The sequence below is a fragment of the Aptenodytes patagonicus genome, chromosome 22 (assembly GCF_965638725.1).
Source record: "Aptenodytes patagonicus chromosome 22, bAptPat1.pri.cur, whole genome shotgun sequence".
Classification (NCBI taxonomy): Eukaryota; Metazoa; Chordata; class Aves; order Sphenisciformes; family Spheniscidae; genus Aptenodytes; species Aptenodytes patagonicus.
This window is the reverse complement of record NC_134970.1, coordinates 3844652-3854130: the sequence shown is the minus strand read 5'-3', so window position 1 is coordinate 3854130 and position 9479 is coordinate 3844652. Positions and strand designations below refer to the sequence as shown.

The 9479-nt window shown below is 46.7% G+C and overlaps 2 protein-coding genes across 2 annotated transcripts; both read right to left on the bottom strand.

Moving 5' to 3' along the window:
• Nucleotides 1-2548, bottom strand: CIMAP3 (ciliary microtubule associated protein 3). The gene is made up of 6 exons (XM_076358191.1): nucleotides 2524-2548; nucleotides 2026-2168; nucleotides 1593-1691; nucleotides 899-1032; nucleotides 508-634; nucleotides 1-89 (listed from the first exon to the last, which is right to left on the bottom strand). Exons 1-6 carry the CDS (start codon nucleotides 2546-2548, stop codon nucleotides 21-23), a joined length of 597 nt encoding a protein of 198 aa, XP_076214306.1. The 3' UTR covers nucleotides 1-20.
• Nucleotides 2549-3115: 567 nt separating this feature from the next.
• LOC143170060 (acidic mammalian chitinase-like) lies at nucleotides 3116-8206 on the bottom strand. Its single transcript, XM_076357991.1, is given in 12 exon segments — nucleotides 3116-3360; nucleotides 3719-3860; nucleotides 3960-4078; nucleotides 4256-4271; nucleotides 4616-4789; nucleotides 4917-5040; nucleotides 5520-5644; nucleotides 5770-5935; nucleotides 6041-6097; nucleotides 6476-6674; nucleotides 7564-7595; nucleotides 8184-8206. Coding segments are annotated over 12 exon segments (1422 nt in total).
• Between the last annotated feature and the right edge of the window lie 1273 nt (nucleotides 8207-9479).

Sequence of the window (9479 nt, the reverse complement as noted above, 5' to 3'; positions counted from 1 at the left end):
GTGGTGGCAGCCCTGGCTCCTCAGCTGTAGTATAAACTCAGGTAGGCCACTCGGTCCCGGTGTTTCCTGAATTCTCTGTCTATGGTCAGCTAAAAGACAACTATTATCCGTTAGATATTAGCAATGACAATTGCTTCAGAAAAGTGCAGGAAGATGTGAAATGGTGTTGAGAACCTTAACCTATGTTTTAAATCAGAAAGGTTTTCTTTTCGGCAGAGCTACACGGGGAAGTCTGTCCTCTGGTTCTCTCACTTTGTGGATGGAGACTCCCAGAGCAAATTTCTTAATAGAAGTTTTTTTTGAAGGACTGTAACTGTTTTTGCAAACCAGCATTTTCTGATAGAAAATCGCTTTGTATCTTGTGCCCCAGGCTAGTAGAGCCACGTACCCAGCAGGCCAGCGAGGAAAGGATGACAAAACATAGTGCAAATGCGTTGAAGTCATCATATGATTTCCTTTGTCAGAAGCATTGAGCCAGGAATAACATCCCCTTATCCCTGTCCTTACCTTCTGTACCTCCATTTTTAGCATCCTCTTTGCTGGCATTGGCACTAAAGACCAGTCTGGAGACCCAAACTTCATCGGCCAAGTGATTTTTTTGTGTAATTGCTTGTCTGCTTCGTAAGTTCCAGGTCTAAAGAAAACAGGCACAAAGTACCTCATTTCTGGAGCTGGTGTATGTTTATAATACCGGAATTTACCATCCCTACCTCAATCCATGGGAGAAATGCATGTTGTGGTATTCTAGTCATCATGCTAAGTTAAAGACTAAAGCAGGGGAGCTTTTTGAAGATAAAGCATTACTGGGAACTCAGTTACCTATCTCCCATTTGTTTCAGTATTTCTCTGCTAGTACACCTGCTTATTATTAAAAGTGTAAGAAAATGAGTTACACTACCCAGGGAAAAATTCTTTATCTGAAGGCTTATCTGGAAATCGCGGTGTCTTAATGGAAAATGGAGCATAGGCAGGCTGGCATTTTCTCTCTTTCTTCCAGAATGACTGGTACATTGCTGGGCCGGGAGTCACAGTCTGCAAGAGATAAAATTTCTATATGGAAGATTTTGTTCTGCAAACCATTCCTACATGCTCTGATCAGCAGCCACCTGGGCATTACAGACCTGCTGTTCAATGCATGCTTTGGCTACTCTGATAGTGTAAAAAAATCAGAACAAGTCTGTTATGCACACCCTACTCCTTACCCAGTATGTCCTGTGATGTCTCTCCTAATACATTGTTATTCTAGAGAAGTTGGGCCAGAAAACAATAGCATGTTTGTTCAGGTAGTACAGCTGAGCTCCCTCCCTCATTTTGCCTCAATAAGTACATTTACATGTGTGTGTATGTGATACAAAGGAATGTGTATATACAAATACATGTGTCGACGCTGCCAGAGCTCAGATGATCAGTCATCAGTCTCTAGGCTCAACACCTCCCACTAGACTAATGTGTAAGGAGATCTGTAGCTACCGTATATATTAAGTTGGAGGCAGCCCCAGCAAATGTGATTGAAACTAATAGTTTATGTTGGGAACAGCCTACAAATTCTTGCAAAGCTGCAGCTCTGCCACTTTTAAGTGTGCTTTTCTTACCTGTGGCTCTCGTATGAAACGCTGAGCTGTCCTCGCTCCTATCACGTAGCCTTTCTTGCTCAGTGGTTTGTTTGCCAAAGAGTATCCGAGGCTGCTTCTCTGCAATTCCAAAGCAGCAGTGTCTTACTGATGTTTTTAAGATACCATTTGCATCAGGGGAAGGGCAGAAGTACATGAGCAGCAGATGTTATTCCTATTAATTCCTCTAATTTCTCACTAACGTAGAGCGCTAGGGCAGCTGGAGCTTTGAGGACTGGTAGGTTTGGAAGGGGAAGGGAATTTCTGTTTTCTAGGTATATGTGGAGACCTTGTACAATGGGTTTGCAGGGCAGGTGTGGGGGACTCTGTGCCTGGCTGGCCATGGTCCTATTGCTCCTGTACTGCATGTCTTTTGTGAAGGAAAAGCTCTGAGCACGAAAACTGAACAACTTACCTCTTGACTCAGGTAACAGCCTGGCCCAAGCGAAGGGTCTCCCCTCATGCCTATGAGCTGGATTCCCAGCCTGTCTGGGGCGTGATGGAGAGGGAACATTTTCCGCTCTTGACATGACCCAAATGAGATCCGCTTTTGCACATCTGTGAGACCAGGAAAGGGAAATGCCAACAGTGTGATAAACCCATGCGGAGGTGACCACTTGCTGCTTTTTTTCTTTCTTAAGGGTCTGCTGCTCTCTGCCTGAGGCCAACCATCCCCTTATCTCCCAGATAGGAATTTCCCCTGAACCTGGCTATTTGTGAGGGGTCTGCCCTTTGGATGCCTGTTCCCTGCTGTCGCAAAGGCTTCTTTTTCCCCAGCCTGAGCAAAGAGTAGCCTAGCAGCCCGGTTGTGGGGAAGGTTGCTGGGGAAGCCCGATGCCACTGGGGATCTGCGCGAGAAGGAAAGCCCTTGTGCCCACAGCCCCACTGGGTGCACGCACTTCGCACAGCTCACCTCTTGGCTCCCTCTCCGCTGCCATGCTGCCCTGCCAGAGAGTCAGGATGTGTGTGTACTCCAGTTGCTATAGACACGGAGCAGGGGGTGCTGGAGGGAATGCTGGCGATGGCAACGCCTGAAGGGTGCAGGGAAAAAAGGAGGATTAATAACGTCCCTGTGGATTGCACTGTGCTGGCTCCTACACTGAGGAGCTGCTGTTTTCACACTGTAAGTCAGTAGGGGAGCGGTCTTGGGGGAAGCAGCCTATAGGTTGTGCTGCCAGGACCCTTCTCTGTTATCTCTCTTGTGACGCAGCCTGATCTGCCCCGTTGTCTGCTCTCTGTCTTTTTCCCTGTGCCTGGCTGTCATGGTAAGGCAGCAAGAAACCCCTGGAAAATGCCATACCGGAATTAAGTCCGGCTTGTGGATTCAGGCCCTTCCCTGAGCACAAGTGTGAGTAGCATGAGGGAATCAGGGAGCATCAAAATATTAAGAACGAGATAAGTTCAAACAGTGAGGATTGTTGCTTTTGCAGAACACTTTATTTAATCATTCTTATTCCATGCAATTAGATCAGAGGGGTCTGTTTGCTGTAATAGCACTGGTATCTTCATGGCCAGTTGCAGCAGGAGCAGCTGGTATCAAAGACGAGACTGTCATCGCAGCTCCGCACAAAGGTTTCACCATTAATGCGGTTGTAGAAGATGCTCTTATTGGTTGGATCTGCACAGATGCCGTTGGCCTTGCCAGCACCAAAGTTGCTAACACCAGAGCCCCCGCTTCCACTCCCACTTCCACCTGTAGTACAGGGAGCTTCACTGACTGGAGGACTGGGCTGAGTTGGAGGCACACAGTCTGAAATAAAAGCAGGAAAGGGCTTATTTTTGTGTTGACAGTCTCTCAGCTCTCCCCTCCCTTCATAGGCCCTTTAGTGGTGGGGTCAGCTGTTAAAGTGTGTTTCCCCAAAGGCTGGCCTGGCTCACACCAGGCCTTTGAAACATCTGGACCCAGGTCCAATTTACAATCTCCCTCTTTTATGCCAGGGGATATAGAGTGAAGGGATCTTTCCAGGGCAATCTCTAGTTGTGGCTTCCACAGAAAGTCTTTATCCACCAAGGCTCCAGAGATAAAGTTTCACGTGTCTCTGAAGCCCTGCATCAGCAGTGAGCTAGGGAGTCACCTTCAAGAAGCATACACTACTCAAGCTACTCACCGCCATTTTGCAGACCAAGACCATTCTTCAGAGTGGTGATCAGGGGATATTTGCCTTCTTTGCAGAAAGTGCCAGTGAAGTCATCCAGATCAAGGGCCCAAACCATAGCACCTCTAAAACTGTTCATCTTCAGCCAGTCAACCTGTTCAGTGCCAGGGGAGAAATCCCTATTACTCCTGGGACCTGCTACTGCAGAAGGCCTCCTGCCTTATTATTAGCACAGCCACACATCCCATCATGCCTCGATGTTGAAGCTCTTGGTGGTGTCATAGCCAACCCATTCGTTGCCCTTGTAGGCATAGGGCACAGCCCGGGGGGCATCCCAAACCTGGGTGGTCCCGAATTCAAGAGAGTGCAGATCTAGGGAGAAGGGCCAAGAGGTGGAATTTTACTGAGTATCACACAAAAATGGAAAAGTCCAAGCTCTGCCATTACCTTGACTTTATTCTCTAGTTTTGTGTCATTTATCTGGTCCCCGAGAATAAATAACTTTTTCTTAGCTTCTGTGAAATGAGCTTAAGAAGTTCCAAGGCTTACTTGGACACATTAGATACTACTGGGAAAAGATCAAGTATAACATCCCCTTCCTACTCCTTGCCTTACGGACACTAGAAATAATATTAGTAATTTCTCTTATTGTACTGGAGGATTCATCTTTCTATTTCAGAAAGGCCTATTCATCAGTATCAAACCCTTGCTCCTAAACTGCGTAGTGATATTCAGTTTATGAATAAGACATTTGTTTTCAGGCGCAGATTCTCTCTACTATTTTAATTCGCGTTTCTTCTGCAATTCTGCGGACAGTTTTGTGTCTGAGGTAGCCATTCAGAAAGCTCCATGGGTGCCTTCCTTAAAATGATTTGAGAAATTAATGTGATTAGAATACATGTACCTCACAGTAAGCCAGTGTCCTGGCCTCCTGTGTCCAGCTGGACCAGGTCCCGATGCTGGTGCACCGAGACCATTGTCAGACGGGTTTTGCAGTGTGAAGGTATTTTCGTACGTTGGGAATCCAACAACTAGTTTCTCAGCTGGGGCATCATTGCTCTTCCAATAATTCATAGCATATTCCTATAAGAAAACATTACTGTTCAAGTCTTTGCCAGGATTTGTAGGCAGGATGATGAATTTCTAAACTTCTCATCACTGGTGTGATCACAGACCTGAGATTTGTGACAGTCTCGCAAAATATCCTCACAGCATTGAAGTAGATGTAGTCACCAGTGTCAGCAGGGCCTTCGTACAGAGGGCTGTTGTCCCCAGTGTTTCTATCCCAGGAGCCATGGAAGTCGTAAGTCATCACACGGATGTAGTCCGAGTACCTGTGGAGAACGTTGCTCGCATCCATCTCCTGGCCTGCTCAGCCACCAAGACCTGATTGTTCCTTTAGTGCTGGCCGTTTACCCCATCACATCCCTAGCCATGTCCCTACTTTCTGCAAATCTGGTTTCTTCAAGACCTTTTTTGAGCTGGCCTTGTAAGTGCTGGAGCCAATTCTCTCCTCCAGAGGAGGGAGGCAGAGGTCAAGGCAGAGTGGGAATTATGCTGGTATTCTGGGAACCGAGATGTTCCCCGATGGCATTGAGTGGCTGGAGCCAGCCTGTTGTTACGCTTCCCTTCCTGAGGTGTCCCCTTCCCCACCAAACAAGCACCACTCATAGCATTCTTGCCTTACACAAAAGAGTAGGGACCCCACAAGCAATGAGGTTGGTTTCTGCCAGATAATGGCACAGTTTCCCTTAACTGCTTGAAGGAAGACCACTTAAGTCACAGAAATGATACCCGAGGGTTTGCTACTCACTTTCCAAGCTCAGGAATCTGGTAGCCAGCCTGAATGCTGGAAAGTCCTGCAGCAACAGCAGCGGTGATCATGAGACGGGGCTCGTTGACCTGTGTGGCTTCCTGCTCAAAGGCTGCAGGCATTTCCTGAGGGATGCCAAGAAACAGCTCTCACCATGGATGCTCTGGGCTGAGGCTTTGCAGGTGCCCAGGGCTCTGGCCAGAGCTGTACAGAGCAGAGGGCTTGACCAAACCCTTTTGTTTCAGCCTACCTTAACCAGGATGGTAAAGAGAGTCTTGTCCTGGGGTGGGCTGCCCCTGGACCCAGGGTATTCCCAGTCAATGTCCAGCCCATCAAATTGATACTGGCGCAGGAATTTGATGACGGACTTGATGAAGGTCTGGCGGTTCTCAGGAGTGGAAACCATTGTGGACAACCTAGGGAAGCAGAGCAGGACAGAGTTGGGGTTTGGTTGGTGCCTCTTCTCCCCTCTCCCTCCCTTTCCAAGGTGCTGTTATGGGAAGGAGATGGTTTGAACTTACTTGTCTGTCCCAAAACTCCATCCTCCGACAGAGCGCAGAGTCTTCAGATTTCTGTTCCTGCAAAGGGAGGGACAGGAACGTATTTCACTACAAGGAATGGTTTAGTCTTACCAATTTCTAATGTTACACAACAGACCAACATAGAGCACAATGCTCTTGCTTTTCTTGAAAGTGTCTGGTGTAGCTGCCTTTGTAGGGCGTGATCTCTTGGTGTGAAACCCAAAGAGCAAGTCCAGAGCACACTGAGTCGCTGTCACCATCCTCAGAGGACCGGTGCTGGCAGCCTGCCCTGCCCTGCCCCGCCCTCCCCATCACTATCTGCCTCTTCTCCTTGGCATCCCTCAACCGTGGATTGCACTGCCATTGTGCAGAGAACAGCTGCTGGGCAGGACCTGAGAGAGAGAACAAGTGATGCCCTTTGCTCTTGGTACATACTGGTTCTTCAAGCCGTTGAAGGATTTGTAAAGGGCCCCGTCGTTCCATTCATAAATTGTGATCTTATTGTTGGACATCCCAGCAAAGGCTTATAGCAGGTGAGTGCACAGGCACGGGTCAATGGCTGGCATGAAACTTCCCAGGCCAGGCCTATATTGGGCCCAGTTGGTGAAGTAGCATGACAGCACATAGGCAGTGCCTGCAGAGAAATAGAGGAGATGTGGTAGGGTGATAAAAGAGCAGAGAGGACATGCCTCTGAAATGCAGAAGGACTTGATCTTAAAGGTATTTTCCAACCTAAATGATTCTTTGATTCTATGCACGCTGGCCTGGTACCTAGCTGCATGGGGCCATGTTATTTCCTACAACCATCCTTCAAGTCACACAGGAAAGGCAACGGTGCCCTGGGCTGCACTTAGGAGTAAGTAACTACATAAAGGGGATCTAATCAGAAATGATTGGGCAATGTTTCCTTGCAGGGTAAGGAGTTCAGAGGAAGTGAGGTAGGGCTGGTTATCCCTCTGGGAACTGGCTCTCCAAGGATAATAATGCATTTCTTTCCTTCCTACTTTGTTTCAGTAGATGAGTTGGTCTAGGATCTTCCTACACCCTTAAACTCATGAATCAGGGTGGTTCTGAGTGCTGGGTCTCTTCCCCAAACTGAATCTTTCTGCTTTGCTGCCAAGCAAGGAAGAACAGAGGCAGAAGGGATCTCTGGTGAAGTGTCTGGAAGGTGGAAGGCTCTTTGCGTGTTCGCTATGCTGCCTCTTTGACCTGCCTTTGAAAGCTTCTGCAAAGACCGAGCTAGTAACTGCACTCATGCTTCATTCAAGCTGAGCAGGAAGGGGCTGCTAAGAGGAAGCTTGCATGAAAGCAAGCAACGTATTTGCACTTTAGATTGAGCATGCCATGCTTCATCAAGCTTTTGTCTTCAGAGACACCATCACTCTGTGCCTGCCTGCCTCTCCTTCCTCCTTCCTCCCCCATGGCTAGTGAAAGAATTAGCTAGTAAGTCTGTTCCAGTTGCCTGCATGTGCCATAACTGAGAAGGGTTTGGTAGAGTTGTTTTTGGGGTAGAAAGCACATACCTATCTGGGTGTTCAGCAGGAGGACCAGACCTTTAAAGAAAAAAGTGTGGGATTAGTCTTTGGGCTGAGCAATACAAAGCTCTTGTGCAGGACTGGCCTGAACCCAATATAACCTGTACCCAAGGTCACTGTTCATTCTGGGGGAAGAGGAGACTGAGACAAAGAAGTCATGTTTTGTCAAAAGCCTAATCTGAACTTGCTTGAGATTGTTGTATTTTCTTGAAAAAACACACAAGAATCTGGTTTCTCAAGCATAGGTCAGTTGAGTGTTCATATGGAAGCGGGTACAATTTGTGGAATGATTTAATGTAGAAATGTACAAAAGAAATTGAATTCACAATGCAGTATTCTGATTTTTTGGTGGGTTTTGTGTTCATAAAGCACTTTTCAATTTCAGTTAGCAACAAATTCTATCAATTTTTAAAGCATAAAATATCCACGAGTAGTACTGAAAAATATAACTATGCCTCCTGAAAGTAATTGCTATATCTTTTCTTTTGACAGGAGAGTGAAACATCTTTAACTCCCAAAAATCTCTTGTATAACCACCCAATATAGCGAAACATCCACAAATACTCATCATAAAGGCGGAGGATGAAGTTATGAAGCAGGACTTAAAGGTGAGCAAAATGAGCTTGGCCATCTTTGCATTGGAGGAATTGCATGCAGTCTGTTTCTTGCTTATATATGCTTCTCTCATTTCATGCAAGTCTTGTATCAACAAACATGCACAAATATTATGAAACTTGGTAAAGATCACTATCACAAAAAATTATACCAGTACAGTGGGCCTTAACACTCCAGCTGGAGACACCACTATTATCAGGCTGTGCCATGGCGTGGTGCTGCAAGAGTAGTTGAAGAACAACATTAGATGGCTTTTCTTCTTAGAAATTTTGTTAACAGCGACAGGCTTTGTGTCAACACTGGCGATTACACAGTGATAGATGGCTGAAGCGTTCACCTTGTGCTGTCATTGTGTCTGCCCGGAGGTGGTAGGCACTGCCAAACCAAAGGTGGTTTACAAGGGGTTTGTCTCCTTGGCTGGGGCAGTCAGCGAGGCAGGAGTGAGTAGGGCTTAGGCTCACAGCAATGGGCTTTTCGGAGGACACAGGAACTGGGCTCACTTGCTGTAGGCAAACTGTCTGTCAGGATCCAGGGGGCTTTGTGATCTGAGCTGTTGCTTGCCCACACCATCTGAGCTTGTTGTCACTTCAGGGAAGCGGAGAGGGTTTCCTGGTGTCCCATCAGTAAAGGAAAACCAAGTCAGCTTCTGCCGAGTCGTTCTCCCACTTGCCAAGATAATTTTCTTCAGGGAAAAGCACTATTTTTTGGAGGTCAAGCTCTACGAGAGAGACCCCAGGGACAGAGGATCATGCGGGTTGCATTTCCTCCCGCACTTACTCCCTCCTCTTCTTTGTCAACTGTTTCCTGAACTGAGAGACCTCTGTGTTGCTGAAAGGTTCTGAGGAGGAAAAGGGTAATGTTTGGAGGGAAGACATAGAGGTAAGCTCTTTCTGCCAGCTTGCTAAATTTTTCCTTCACCTCTTGGGAGAATTATTTCATCCTATGCTTAAATTCTCTTTAATGGGCTGGAAAAAAACAGCTGTGCGTGAAGGAAATCACGATGATTAACTTTTTAGTGTGAAGCACTTTAAGGGTGTTAAATATGATCTGGCACTATGGTAAAATGTGATAAACTCTTTCTTTCAAACCCATGCTCTACACTTGGCTAGGTAGTGCTTTCTGATACGCTCTGAGAGATCTGTATGGGAACCTCATTTCCTTATGAGCTAGAAGGGCTGAATCTCCTGAGAAATCAGCATGCTCTCTCTCACTTAGCAACAGTACAGCCTTGTCTGATACTAGCAGCGTTAGTTTTCAGCTCTTTCATTTTTGTCAGCTAGTCTCATAAA

Excerpts from the sequence above, each read along its gene's own strand:
- CIMAP3 (XM_076358191.1), bottom strand. The coding sequence starts at position 2,548 with ATGGCAGCGGAGAGGGAGCCAAGAG. Across the intron at positions 2,169-2,523 it reads AGCGGAGAGGGAGCCAAGAG|ATGTGCAAAAGCGGATCTCA; the intron begins GTGAGCTGTGCG and ends CTGGTCTCACAG. Across the intron at positions 635-898 it reads GATAAAGAATTTTTCCCTGG|ACCTGGAACTTACGAAGCAG; the intron begins GTAGTGTAACTC and ends TGTTTTCTTTAG.